Source organism: Scaptodrosophila lebanonensis, unplaced genomic scaffold (assembly GCF_003285725.1).
Source record: "Scaptodrosophila lebanonensis strain 11010-0011.00,11010-0021.00 unplaced genomic scaffold, SlebRS2 tig00000072-arrow-pilon, whole genome shotgun sequence".
Lineage (NCBI taxonomy): Eukaryota > Metazoa > Arthropoda > Insecta > Diptera > Drosophilidae > Scaptodrosophila > Scaptodrosophila lebanonensis.
This window is the reverse complement of record NW_022060558.1, coordinates 5,444,291-5,459,658: the sequence shown is the minus strand read 5'-3', so window position 1 is coordinate 5,459,658 and position 15,368 is coordinate 5,444,291. Positions and strand designations below refer to the sequence as shown.

At 36.9% G+C, this 15,368-nt stretch overlaps 1 protein-coding gene across 1 annotated transcript; it reads right to left on the bottom strand.

Annotated features, from left to right (window-relative positions):
• Positions 1 to 4,189: 4,189 nt before the first annotated feature.
• LOC115625462 (putative odorant receptor 19b) lies at positions 4,190 to 5,681 on the bottom strand. Its single transcript, XM_030520510.1, has 3 exons — positions 4,945 to 5,681; positions 4,520 to 4,880; positions 4,190 to 4,249 (listed from the first exon to the last, which is right to left on the bottom strand). Exons 1-3 carry the CDS (start codon positions 5,679 to 5,681, stop codon positions 4,190 to 4,192), a joined length of 1,158 nt encoding a protein of 385 aa, XP_030376370.1.
• Positions 5,682 to 15,368: the final 9,687 nt, after the last annotated feature.

Sequence of the window (15,368 nt, the reverse complement as noted above, 5' to 3'; positions counted from 1 at the left end):
TTAAGTGGCACCGCCTAAACAGCTGTTTGTGGTGTTTATGTGTGCGTCTGTAATTGATGTAATAATGAATAGGGATGTAAAAACAGATCTATGTTTCATATATTGACTATGTTTTTATCACGATGCCTCAATTATTGTTGGACGCTCACTTTTTTTCAGTGAATTTAAGTTTACATTTGTAGAATTTTTAGAATTTATGTAATTATGCCGATAAATAAATAATATTAGGGAATTTATTAAGCTGTGAAAATAGACAAGCAAATTAAAAATTAGGATTATAATCATGTTTGTTATTATTTTAGTTTTACGCAAGTACTATGAAAGCAAATTTAATTTAATTTAATTGCAATGCTTAAAATTCAATTTTGCTTCGGTCTCGGAAAAAGTGGCTGACATTTTGAATGTCTCGGCAGCTCCCACAGCAGTTCCGCAATGAGCCGAATGGGAGCTGTCGCATTCGTGCTTTCTGTGAGCGCGAATGCTTCCATTTTTTAATTTAAACAAGATAGAACGCTACAGTCGAGCAAGCCCGACAGTAAAATAGCCTGTACTCTCCACAAAAAGGAAAAATTAAAAAAAAAAAAAAATTTTTTAAAAATTAAATTATTAAAAAAAATGAATGAATTAATTAATTAAAATAATTAATTTAATTAAATTAGAATACATGTTTATGTTCAGTTTAAACAGCATACATTTACATCACGTACCTATGCGTGTTTATATGCGTGTTTATATGCGTGTATGCATGCAGCACAAAGTTAAACCAAAGCAGCAACAACAACAACAGCTGCGGGCAGCGCTGCCGACAGAGGCAGCGCATGAGCAGCGATTTTACTTATGGCTATAACTTTCTTCAGAATTGACCTATCATGATGAAATTTGGCACACGGACACATTAGTACTAACTGGATGTACCTACCAAAATTGATTTCAAAATTCCGAGAATTACGGAAGTTATAAGAAAAAATACGAATTGCGGGGGAGTGGGGGGGTGTATCAGAAAAAATAAACAAACTCGTTCTGCCTAGGGCTTATAGGAACCTTGATACCAATTTTGGTTATCCTAGCTCTTGTACTTACTGAGATCCTTGCGCTCATACAGACAGACGGACAGACGGACAGACGGACAGACGGTCAGACGGACAGACGGACATGGCTATATCGACTCGTCTTCTCATCCTGATCAAGAATATATATACTTTGTGGGGTCTGCCACGCCTCCTTCTGTGTGTTACATACATGCGCACAAAACTAGTATAGCCTTTCACCCTTTGGGTACAGGCTATAAAAACAGCTGTTTCTAACTGGAAGAAAGGGAAAACGAATTGAAAGTAGAGTGGGCTGGTAATACCCTGTACCACCCCACAAAAAAAATTAATTCAAAATATATATGTACATATGTATTTATAAAAATGGAAGTATGTACATATGTATTTATGTATGTATGTTATGTACTTGTATATTCCCTAGAGACTGCGATTTTGATCAAATTTCGTGGAAATATTCAAAATAGTCCAATGTAGACCTGTGAAGTTTCGTGGCGATTCGGCGATTCTGAATAATTTCTACTCATTTTCATTTGTTTGACAGTCACTTTTTACTCTGTTTGTCAGTGTTTAATTCGTAAATAAATAAAATTATAAAATCGAATTCAAAACAAGCAGGAAAGCTTAAATCGGGTGTCCCGACATTCAAATACTCTTTACATATGTTTAGAATAATAAGAAAATTCGAAAATTCGGTATTCGAACTCACGTAAATGAAATGTGCAATTACGTCTATGTGAGTGTATGCATGTCTATGCGTGTCTATTCGTGTCTGTGTAAACATGTGTGCAGTCAACCAAAGCACCAGCATCAACAACAGCTGCGGGCAGCAATTATATTTATGGCTATAACATCCTACTAAATCGGCCTATCATAATGAAACTTGGCTTACGGACACATTAATAAATTCTTATAAATTAATGCACTAGTCAGAAGGCAGGTAAACTGACAAAGTCTATTACACATGGTTTTTTTTTTGTTTAAAACAGTTCATTGCATAGTGTGCTTCTTTGTTGTTGCATGAGGGCGCAAATCACTAAGCTTGGCTGTGATGGTGATTTTGCAATAGCAGCAGTAAACGGCGAATCCAAGCCTTGAATTCTTTGCTTTTTAACCAAGCATCTTGTATTCCTTTGTCATTTTATAAATATGTTACTATTGGCGCGCACTTCTGGTTTAAATTTAATTTTAAATTTTCACACCGTGTTAAGCAAAAAGCATTTAATATTTAACTATTGGAGCGCACTATTTGGAATTGAGATGATAATTTGCCTTAAAATAGTGGGGGTATTGGGAAATATAGACACAAATAATCATAAACCTGCCAGTTTTTCATAGTTTTTTATGTAACCGGCGGCATTAATTAAACAAGAGAGAACGCTACAGTCGAGCAAGCCCGACAGTGTAATACCCTGTACCCAGGTAAACTTCCGTCACCGAGTTATATGCGCCCAAAAAGAGGAAGAACAAGAGCGAACTTGTTGCTGCAGTTTGGGGGGGTTGTATATATATATATATATATATATATATATATATATATATATATATATGGTTATTCTAGCTCTTATAGTTTCTGAGACCCTTGCGTTCAGCCAGACGGACATGTCTAGAATCTAGATCGATTTCTCTCGTCATGCTGATTCAGATTATATAAACTTTATGGGGTCGGAGATGCTTCCTTCTGCATGTTACATACTTTGCACAAACCTAATATACCCTTTTTACCCTACGGGTACAGGGTATAAAAAAAGAGGGAAAAAATCTAGATTGTGAAATTTTTCCCGATGTTTTACATATATCGCATATGATTTAAATATTATGATCAAAACATAAAACGTACGTTTTCATTGAGAAATATTAAGTATTTAGAGATTTATTTTTATATGTCCCATTAGTTATTAGGAAAATGTTGCAAGAAGTGTAGTTTGTTGACACACTTGTCCTACAAACGGCTAAAATTAGATCCATTTGTGATATTAAAATCAAAATTAATTTAGTTGAACTTTACAATTTTTTGACAGATTTTGCACTTATCAGATTTATCGCTAACTAACACAATTATTTAAATCAGGAATGGCTAAAATTGAAAGCACTTCGTGCGTGCAACAGACATGATCCGTTTTGGTTTGCCGCCATTTGCACGGGCTTTGCTGTTTCACATCACAATTTAAAACCAGGCTCAAGTGCAAAGTAAACAAGTATAAAAGGTGAAGTCGGGTGTCCCGACTTTGAAATACTCTGTACATATGTTTAGAATAATTATAGAAATTAAAAAAAAAAAACAATTTTATCGATTTTACCTCTCTCAGTATTCGAACTCACGTAAAGGGTATATAATTACACATATACAAAGCAAATGTGTCTATGTGAGTGTATGTATGTATGCGCGTCTATTCGTGTCTGTGTAAGCATGTTTGCAGTCAACCAAAGCATCAGCATCAACAACAGCTGCGGGCAACGGTTGAGCAGCAAATAAATTTATGGCTATAACTTCTTGTTAAATCGGTCTATCATAGTAAAAGTAGGTATGATGTGCCCTCATGACTAAATGGGGGAATTTCCCAAATTTGAGTTTGAAATTCCAAGAATTACGGGAGTTAGAGAAAATCGCGATTTGCACGGGGAGGGGGGAGGGAGGGAAATTCCAAAATACACATTTTCTGCGTATTCACATAAGGCATCTTGGACTTGGTGTTCCTAGGTCTTATAGTTTCCGAGATTATGGCGATTATACGAATAGAAAATCGGGGAAACCATAGGGAAAATCAAAAATTTAAAACAAACTTGCACAGCGTACACACATAAGGCACCTTTTGTGCAAAATTTGGTGTCTATAGCTTTTATAGTCTCTGAGATCCAGGTGTTCATACGGACAGACAGACAGACAGACATAGATCGACTCGTCTTGTCATGCTAATCAAGAATATATATACTTTGTGGGGTCTGCCACGCCTTCTTCTGTTACATTTTTCAGCTCGTGCAAACCTACTATACTCTTGCACATGAAATATGTACAGAGTATAAAAAGGGGTCAATTGATATTCAATGACCAAAGTCAAACTTTTTTGTTTGTCAGACCTGTTGCATCAGATTTTATGCACGGAGTGCTCGCTTCTTCTTAGATTTCAGATGTTGTCGTCTACCTATTCCCTCATGACCACGTTTCGTAAAACTGTAAACATCGAATAGGCTCCCTTAAACACCTGAAACAATATTTGTATTAGCAAACAAAAGTGGCACTCGATAAGAATGAATGCAACGCTGCAAGCGTACTATCGAAATGTTAGATCGATTGTTTTCACTCATCAAAAAGTCAAAGAAAATCTTTAAAATTGTAAGCAAAGTTCCAGCGAAGTTAATGAAATGTGCGATTGAAATTATTGTTTATTAATGGATCTCAGACTATGTCAATCAAAATATAATTGAAATAAAAACCATACAAACGAAATGATTGATGGGTCTCTTTAACTCACCGCCAATAGGGTAGCCAGCCGTATCGGTGTAAGCTTGGCCGCCACATTCACCCTAAGTTTCTGGGATCGCTGACACATTAAAATCAAGGCCCGTCGAAATTTCAGATTCAGGTCGACCCAATTGCATGAGTAAATTGCGATGTTGAGCTGCTCACCCTCGTGGAAGACCAACTCGGCGGCATAGCAAATTATCGAGGTCTCCAATGTTATGCCGAAAAACATAAATAAGGGAAAAAGCAGTTTAGATGGACTCAGATCGATATAGAAGATGACTAGCCCCAAGGCGCACTGAGACATGGCCGTGCAAAAGAACTGAAAGAAACAGGCCAGCGATAGCGATTGTTCCAGCGTATCCATCAATCTACAAAAAATGTTGCTAATGAGTATGTGCAGCAGTACGGTTACAAGTTAGAAATAGACGTAACTCCAGAATGATTTGGTGATCCCCAATACAGTCCACCAGCTCGAGATAGGCCTGCTCTTGGCGCTGGTCACATTCTTGCCCCAAACGCCTGATACGCATGGAGAGGGCTTTGATGTGTGCGGCCACCATGGGGAGATATGCCTGCGGATACGTATTATTGCACACCTCAATCAGACAGTGCATCAAGAGGCCCACCAACTGCAGCAGTAGTGTCGCCACAAAACGTTGTCGGGTCTCCCACCAGTTCCAGGGGAACCAGGATGGGAACAGCAACTGACGGGTAGGTGACCAGTGAACGACCAATCCCGCGGAAGAAAGTAAAGCAATTGAAAAAGCTAGTAGGGCCTTGAACATTCGTTTACACTGACGATCGGCACTCGAAATTAAACCTTGCTCCTCCAAAGTTTGCAGACGACCGTCCAGTCGTCTCAGGATGTGACGGATCTGCTTTAATTGGCCACGCACCCTCCACGCGTTGGCATATTTGATAATGGCAAAAAAGGCTGGCATAGTCACAAAAAGATTCTCGCAGAGCTCCAAAAAAGATTCGGCCACAAAACAATTTATGAGTATTGTCAGTGGAAAGCAGATGGCGAAAAAGAAATTCCAAACAGTCCTGTGCATATTGTACAATCGCATCAGTAACCCATCTTCCAAGTTCGGTGGATTTAGGCCCATGAAACGCCACCAAGACCAGTGGTAGTCCACGGCCCGCACCGAGTCAATGCTTGGCAACATCCTGTACGAAAACTCTAGTCCAGTCGCAGTGCAGGCCAATTTTATAGGCAAGTTTGTGGCGACACATTATTGGAAAATTATGCAAATTGGCTTGAACTTAGAAAGTTCACAATAAGCACTGAAGGTGCTGAACCTCATAGGAGGTTCCAAATCCAATCACCAGTGCTGTCATTTTTTTAATTAAAAAAAAGCTGTTTCTAACTGGTAGAAAGGGGAAAAAAGCCGACACTTTACAGAAAAAAATCTTAAAAAACGGTTATGGTTTTACCAATTTATTTGTTGTAAAGTGACATTTACATTAACTCATTCAGTTCTGCGAGGTTCGCAGTCGAACGACATGGTCGTACCAATCATGCGTACATAATTATTAGGCAATTGGTAGTCAAAGCAGTATAGTTTTGTCAGAAAAAATGACAGTCTATTTTTGTTGTTGAATAAAACAGTTCATTGCACTCGAGTGCTTCTTTGTTGTTGCATGAGCGCTCAAATCACTAAGTTTGGCTGTGAAAGTGATCTTGCAATAGCTGTAAACCCCATGGTCGCCCGTTTGCTTTTTAGTCAAGCATCTTGGCAGTTTGGTAGTACGTAATTCTGTTTGTAGATTGGTTCCAGAACAAAACCGTGTAAAAACAAGAAAGGAATGCTAAAGTCGAGCAGGCTCAACTCTTAAATACCCTGTACCACCCCACAAAAAAGTAATTTAATTAATTAATTAATTAAATTAATTAACTAAATTAATTTAATTAATTAACTAAATTAAATATAAAATATTCCATGCATGCATACATACATTTACATTTACATCAGAATCGTGCCTTATGCGTGTTTGTGTACTTGTACATATGTATGTATGTGTGCATTGGGCCTGGTTAAATGGCTATAACTTTTTTTCGATCATTCTAAAATCGTTAATAGGGGGGGAGTGGAGGGGTGCATCGGGAAAAATGAACAAACTCGTCCTTTCTCGGGCTCAGGAGAATCTGTATACCAAGTTTGGTTATTCTAGCTCTTATACTTTCGGAGATCCTTGCGTTCATACAGACGGACAGACAGACGGACAGACAGACGGACGGACAGACGGACAGACAGACGGACATGGCTATATCGACTCGGCTTGTCATGCTGATCAAGAATATATATACTTTGTGGGGTCTACCAAGCCTCCTTCTGTGTGTTCCATGTGCACTCGCACAAAACTAATATACCCTTGTACCCTTTGGGTACAGGGTATAAAAAGACATTGATCATGTGCAAAAATGCTAAAACCTATTAAAATCAGTGAAAATACAAGGATATATGTTTAATTTATCAAAACACATATATAATGTACATAGCTGTTTAGCTGTTCGTCAGCTGTGTGTGTTTTTATACTCTGTACATAAAATGTACAAGAGTATATTAGGTTTGCGGGAGCTGAAAATGTAACAGGCAGAAGGAGGCGTGGCAGACCCCACAAAGTATATATGTACTGGAGAGAATTTGTTTTGCTAATAACTTTTCTTAGAACTGACCGAATTGAATACAATTTTACACAACAGTAGATTATTATAATATATAAAATGTGTCTGCAAAGTTTGGTTTAGGTAGCATTTGAAATGTGGGCGCTATTGACGAAATTCTGTAACGGGGGAAGGGGGCCGAAATTCCAAAAAATAAAATAAACACGTCCTTTCTCGGACCTAGGAGAATCTGGATACCAACTTTGGTTGTTCCAGCTTTTATAGTTTCTGAGATCCTTGCGTTCATCCAGACGGACAGACGGACGGACGGTTTCTCTAGTTATGCTGATTCAGAATATATATACTTTATGGGGTCGAAGATGCTTCCTTCTGCATGTTACATACTTTGCACAAACATTTTTACCCTACGGGTACAGGGTATAATAATGTACGGGTGGAATTTTCCTCGACATTTCCCAGATAGCATTGTCTACTTGTGCTGTCCATTTTGTATTACAGAATAAATCAGGTAAATATTTGTATATGTTGTATACTTGTAGCTGTAGTATAAAAATCTTTACGAGTATTCTTAGAATGGGATTTTTATACTCTGTACTTTAAATGTACAGAAGTATATTAGGTTTGCGGGAGCTGAAAAATTTAACAGGCAGAAGGAGGCGTGGCAGACCCCACAAAGTATATATATTCTTGATCAGCATGACGAGACGAGTCGATCTAGCCCTGTCTGTCTGTCTGTTCGTCTGTCCGTCCGTATGAACACCTGGATCTCAGAGACTATAAGAGATAGAGACACCAAATTTTGCACAAAGATGCGTTATGTGTCTATTCTATACGAGTTTGTTTTATTATTTTGATTTTCCCCCCACTTCCCCCCTATGGGAGTTTTTCCGATTTTCCATTCGTATAATCGCCTATATCTCAGAGACTATAAGACCTAGGAGACAACTCCCGTAATTCTTTGATTTTTGAACTCAAATTTTGCAAATGCCCCCAGTTAGTGCTTATGTGTCCAAATGCCAAGTTTCATAATGATAGGCCGATTTAACAGGAAGTTATAGCCATATATGTACATAAGACCAAGCAGTGCCCGCAGCTGTTGTTGTTGTTATTGTTTTGCTCAGGCACGCGAGGCATACACAGACACACACATACACGCATAATTATTCTACACATATGTACAGATTATTTCAAAGTCGGGAGATATCGTGCTTTGACTGATATTTGTATTCTATCCTATTAAGTAAGAAAGAAGTCTTTGAAGTACAACTGTGGTAAGCCAATTCTCTCAGTAAAATCTGTTTATGTTTATACTCTGTACATGAAATGTACAAGAGTATATTAGGTTTGCGGGAGCTGAAAAATTTAACAGGCAGAAGGAGGCGTGGCAGACCCCACAAAGTATATATATTCTTGATCAGCGTGACAAGACGAGTCGATCTAGCCCTGTCTGTCTGTCTGTCCGTCCGTATGAACACCTGGATCTCAGAGACTATAAGAGATAGAGACACCAAATTTTTCACAAAGATGCGTTATGTGTGTATTCTATACGAGTTTGTTTTATTTTTTTGATTTTCCTCCCCACTTCCCCCCTATGGGGGTTTTCCCGATTTTCCATTCGTATAATCGCCTATATCTCGGAGACCAAAAGACCTAGGAACACCAAATTTTAGTCCAAGGTGCCTTGTGTGAATACGCAGAAAATGTATATTTTGGAATTTCCCTCCCTCCCCCCTCTCCCCCGCAAATACGATTTTCTCTAACTCCCGTAATTCATGGAATTTCGAACTAAAATTTTGCAAATACCCCCAGTTAGTAATTATGTGTCCGTATGCCAAGTTTCACTATGATAGACCGATTTACCAAGAAGTTATAGCCATAAATATATTTGCTGCTGCAGCGCTGCTCAAGCGCTGCCCGCGGCTGTTGTTGATGTTGCTGTTTGGTTGACTGCGAAAATGCTTACACAGACACGAATAGATGCGCATAGGCATACATACACTCACACAGACGCAATTGCTATGTAAATGTGCAATTATACACCCTTTACGTGAATTCGAATACCGAGAAAGGTAAAATCGATCATTGAATTTTTTTTTGTTTTCTTAATTTTTTTTATATTCTATAATTATTGTAAACATATGTACAGAGTATTTCAAAGTCGGGACACCCGACTTTAGCTTTTTACTTGTTTTGTCTTTTTTTTGTTTAAATATGTTGACCGATATATTTAAATACAACGTACTGTGGCACACAGTGCATAAAAATAGCTTTCAGCTGACAATTTTCCGAATTTGTGGGTAGAATTTTCTATAAAAAGAACTCTTTCCTTGTGTCAATCGATCAATATGTTTTAAATATGCAAATAAATTCTAGAGATGACACTATTTAGCAAAAAATATCGATTGAGGAACTCGGAGGAGAATAGTGGAAAATTCGACCCCAAATTGCGGAATGTCAATTAATATATTATTTGATGATTTGCATTTGCTTACAACTCTATTTTGATTCCAAATTCAGATTGCATATAGTAAAGTTTTTAAGCCACAATCCATTTCTAAAGTGTTATTACTAAAGCTGGAACGTAACACTTCCTATACAAGCACTAGTGAAAGTGATAGATTATATATCTTTTTTAAAATAAGATTTATAAAAAGTATCGCCGATCTTAAAGTGGGGCTATGATCAAAAGAAACAGCATGGTGATCAGGGACTATGAGATGCGAAATTGACGAGTATCGTGTTAGAAAGAGGGGACGAAAATGTCTGTCACAGCAAACTGTAAGTTTCCTAAAGGAGTAACGAATCAGTGTGAGGACCACCGAAAAATTTGATTCTACAAAGTCTTTGCAAAGGAACTGTTCCAATTTCCTAAATAATATTATGCTCGTATTATGGGCAGCAAACATATGAAAGGTACTCGAGAATGGGCTGTATACGTGATATAGTGATAGAAGATGCTTAAACCGCTTACACCTTTGCTTTAAAAAGCTCACATAAGTGGTTTTTAGAAGCGAAGGCCGACAATACAATAAAATGAGCTACAATTAGCATTTTCAATTGGCACACATTTTAAGGAACCGAACAAATGCTAATTGGCCAATTATATGGCAACTATTGTAAGCAATAAGTTAAGTTGTTGTAATTATGAATAAGAAATGCCGAGTTCAGCTGCCAACTAAGTCGTGATTTTCGTGTGTTTTCATGTATACATTCACAGGTGCCTTTTGATTATTAATTCGACCAACAAAACTCAGGGCTATTAATATATTATTGCACACCGTGACTTCTAAAAACGGATCATATTAAACGATGCTTTTTTGTCTAATAATTGCATTGGGATAATCGGGTGTACGCTCTCGGATTGGTAAATCAAAAAAAAGGCCTCAATTAAAGAGACATTTCATGTACGGAGTATAAGAATTGGTCTACAAGGATCTAGGTTATTATTTCCACATTTCCGATTGTAGAAAATAGATTTTGCTTTCAAATGATTACGCTACTTTCTACGCCAGTTTCGAAACTGAAATCCCGAAATGGAAAATCCAATGTGCTACTGCTAAGTCAGTTTTTTCGATTGCTTCTACTTCTGTGGCGAAACTTAGTTTGCGACAGAGTGTTGCCTTTGCCGCGTCTGTTTATAATAAAAAGAAGAAAAAAGCATTAACATATATGCATACATTAATTATATACAATTAATTAATTTGACAGTTTCATAATTACTTTTAAATTTGGTTCTGTCATTTTAGATTCCACTGCGACTAGTGGCTCCGAAAAAGACGACCTGCGTAAAGCAATGCAGCTATCAAAAACGGAGTTTAAGCATAATTGTGCAAATTAATAGTATATCAACATGTGTATATAATACAATTAATACATACATTTTAAAGGTTATGAATTAATATTCATGTTTTTTATATGTATATGTAATATTAATCATTCGACCTAACGTAAACAAAGTATTATTATTATAATTTCAGGAAACAACAGCAATCAGTCAAATATAGTAGAATGCTGAGCTATATCAGGGTTAATTCCCCCATCCACAGGAGAGCTTGTTGGCTGAACTTGTTGTGCTCGACGAAATGTTCGACGTTAGTGGGGATGCTCGGATGAATTTAAATGCTCGACGTTTTGCTGCACAGCAAAGAAATGTTTCTATCTTACAGTGTTGGCAGTGTTGTCCAAGCATCTCTTGAGAATACAAGGTGTGTTCCAAAGTAAACAGGACTTTTTAAACAAAAACAGAACAAATAGTTTTTTCGGCCAAATCAATTTATTTTATTCAAAATAGTCTCCTTCTGCTTCAAGACAGCTTTTTGCACAAGCATGTCCAAAAGCATGCCCTTTCATGGGCAAATGCATTTTTTCGAAAAGGTAGAAGTCGTACGGTGCCATATCAGGTGATCGGTTCGGTGATCACGAATTTTGATTGGCCCACATGTTGATCGTCATTTATGTCCTCACGACAACTTTGAAAACGTTGAAACCACTCGTGCACTCTGCTGACACCACACTTGGAGTATCCATAGCGGAGCAAAGGAATCCATGCAGCTATCCTTTCTGCCTACTCATCATCATGCAATTAAACTCACCTGGGTCAGCTATGGCCATTACTCTGGCTTCGGCAACTTACACGTTTTCCCATGGCATCCGGAATTTAATCCGCATGGCGCTAAACAAATTAACGCCTCACGGCTCGGATTCCTCGGCCCACACAAGGCGGCTCTGTCCTTGGTTGAACCGGGCACCCGATAATCGGCTACTACAACCGTTGGAGCTCCTGTTTCCGCTTCCAATCCTGGTTCTGCTTACTCGTCGATCCTAAAATTTAAGTAAAAATTTAAGCTTTTACACAATTCTTATTTAAATTCACTCTTACATAAATTCTTAATTTAACATTTTGTAAATTCTTAATCGCATATAGTTAAACTGTTCTTTATTCAAATGCAAAAATCGCTCATAATGTTCATATTTATATACTCTCTCTCATTTATGCAAACTTTGTGACCCTAATATTAAGTCTTTTGTAATTACATAAGTTATGTATTATATACTACTTTGGTGCTCCTTTGAGGGATGGGGCACCTACATCACAATGCTTCCGCTTTTTTCCGCTTCCCCTCCACTCAATCATCCACGGAAGGATTAAATCGTTTAATTTACGCTGCTGCCTCCTCACTAAATGCACTAACTTTAAGGCCAATTTTTGTATTTAACATAAGTTATTGTAAATCAAATTTTATGGCCAGTGCGCCAAAATATAGACTAAACTATTAAAAAAAAAAGGCTCTTTATTCGAAGCTCATTTTCGCACCGATAACACAAACATACTGACACTTAAAACGCAAAAACTTCACTTCCAATCGATGAAATGTCATGAAATTCTCACTGGACAATCGATAATGATAGCAGATTCTAACGCACCAGTCGATTTATAGATAGCGCCACCAGGGGGCGCTCAAAAAGTCCTGTTTACTTTGGAAAGAACCTTGTATAGTATATACAAGTATGTGAATCACAGACGTCTGAAAATGAACAAACAATTATTGATCGATTTTATAGAATGCTTCCACAATGAGACGAGAAATATAAGAATAAGCATTTGCGCAATAAAGCGTGGGATATTCTATTAACAAAATATCAAGAAATTGATAGAGATAGAAGAAGTTCTTCAAATCCACCGGAGAGGACTCTTTCAGTCCCTTCAAGAGTTTCGTGTAGGCGAATTTCTCTCGCTTCAAGAACCACTTTTTCATCCACATACTGTGCTTCTTTATTTCTTTATTCTTTTTGTTTCTCAATACATACTTACATACTTGACTTATCATTAATACCAAAATTGTATTTTCGTCCGTTTCCATTATCTTTCTCTCATTTCTCTCAAATGATGTTCACAATTAATGTTCGTCACGTTAGTGGGAAAATGTATTTGTGCTTTACTTATATTTATATTTTAACTTACATATGTCCATCGAACAGATGTCCTGAAAAGAAGAGAACTAGACTAGAAGAGAAAAAAATCATTGGATTTTGAGGTAAAACTAATCATTGAGAATTTTTTAAAATAATAATAGTATATTAGGTTTGCGGGAGCTGAAAAATGTAATAGGGAGCTGAAAAATGTAATCGCTTATGTTTCAGAGACTATAAGACCTAGGGACACCAAAGTCCCTAGTCCAAGATGCATTATGTGAATACGCAGAACATGTGTATTTTGAAATTTCAAATTCTGCAAATACCCCCAGTTAATGATTATGTGTCCGGATGCCAAGTTTCAATATAATAGACCGATTTAACAAGAAGTTACAGACATAAATATATTTTCTGCCCAAGCGCTGCCCGCAGCTGTTGTTGATGTTGGGGCTTTGGTTGACTGCAAACATGCTCACACAGACACGAATAGACGCACATAGACATACATACACTCGCATAGACGCAAGTACATATGCACATATGTATTACACCCGACTTTAGCTTCTCCACTTGTTTTTTTAACTGATGATTTTTATTGTCCGAAGGGTTTTTTGTCTAGAGCGCGCACAACTATTTTATTTCTCTTAGTTGTAACCGTTTGGGCCAGCATAATTATAATTTTAACAAAATTCTGATACATGGCGAATTGTTTTGTTTGTTTATTTATTAATTCCTAGTACGACAAGAAGATTTCTTATAAATTAATGTACTAGTCACAAAGTATGCAATTTTCTTAGATAAAATTAAAAGAGATTTTTATAACCTACTTAACATATTTTTATAAGATTAATATTATCAATACATAAATTTAAGGTTTTTTCTTTCTGTTTTTTTTTTAATATTATTAATATACAAATTTAATTTTTGCATTTGAAAAACAAATTAGCAATCACATAAGCAATGCTGAGCAGTTCATGCAAATAAATCAATAAAATGTATAATTTTGTTACAAACTGAAAATTAATAAACAGAAAAAATAAATGCTTCTAAAAAGATAACGAACAAAGGAAGTAACTAATCCCACAATGACATTAATTTTGTTTTCTTTAGGCTCAGATTAGATTGTTGCACCCCCAATAGTGACAATTAGGGGCACTGCTCTAATAAATAAGGTTCATGGCTGGCAATTTCAGCCCACATTGGACAACACAATTGCTTAACAACAATCTTTGCCGCTCCTCAGTTGTCAACTGCACAGAAAATCAATCCAAACGCAAACCAACACACTGAAGCCCCCTTTACATTCCCCATCAATTACTTCACCATATCCACTATCTGGCGTCGTAAATCAGCGCTTCAATTTACCTTATCGCCGCCTTAAAGACTCCTGGACAACTGTAAGACTACAAATTAATAGCACGTCAATGAAATATTTTTAATTCCCGGCATCAGCTGACACCTTTCTAACGGTAATTTATTAGCCAAGTGAGTGGGGGATAGTGAGCTATCGAGGCTGGTTGGTTTTCATTATACATTACTCTGAAACTTTCTTCCGAGACAGAAACCCTTCTTCCCAAACTGAAATATCAAGGGCATAATGAAAGATTTATGTACATTTTTTTTTAAATTTAAACATTTTCTATTATACTTTGGTTTCTAAAACATTTCAAAAACTCTTGGTTTGTGACACCCAGAAGGAAAATGGTAGATCACATGGTAGATCGTTCCTGACAGCTATAATATAGTGATCTGACATGTTCGGTCTTCAAATATTATTTTTGTCCGTCCAATATCAGCCTCGGTATAAAGATTCAATGCAATACAGTAGCTCCTAACACTGCAGCAGCAGTAGTGATTGAGATAGGCAATCGCAATTCGGATTCCATATAAATACTATACATACTATAGTATGTATGTGGCTGAGAAGACCGCAACCTATTGATCTCCCCAACAGACATCTCTAGTGTCTAGTTTTTAATAACCTCATCATTTTTTTAAGTTGATTGTATTTTTTTTAACATTTGGTAAGTTATTGTAATAGCAAAAGCAAAATTAATATAGAGAATAACATATTTTACGAACCCTAAACAAAATATATATCAAACAAGAGAGAACGCTACAGTCGAGCAAGCCCGACAGTGTAATACCCTGTACCCAGGTAAACTTGCGTCACTGAGTTATATGCGCCTATAGCAGCAGCAAAAAGAGGAAGAAGAAGAGCGAACTTGTTGCTGCAGTTTGGTGGGGTTGTACTGGCGAGAATTTGTTATGCTAATAACTTTTCTTAAAATTGACCGAATTGAATAAAATTTTG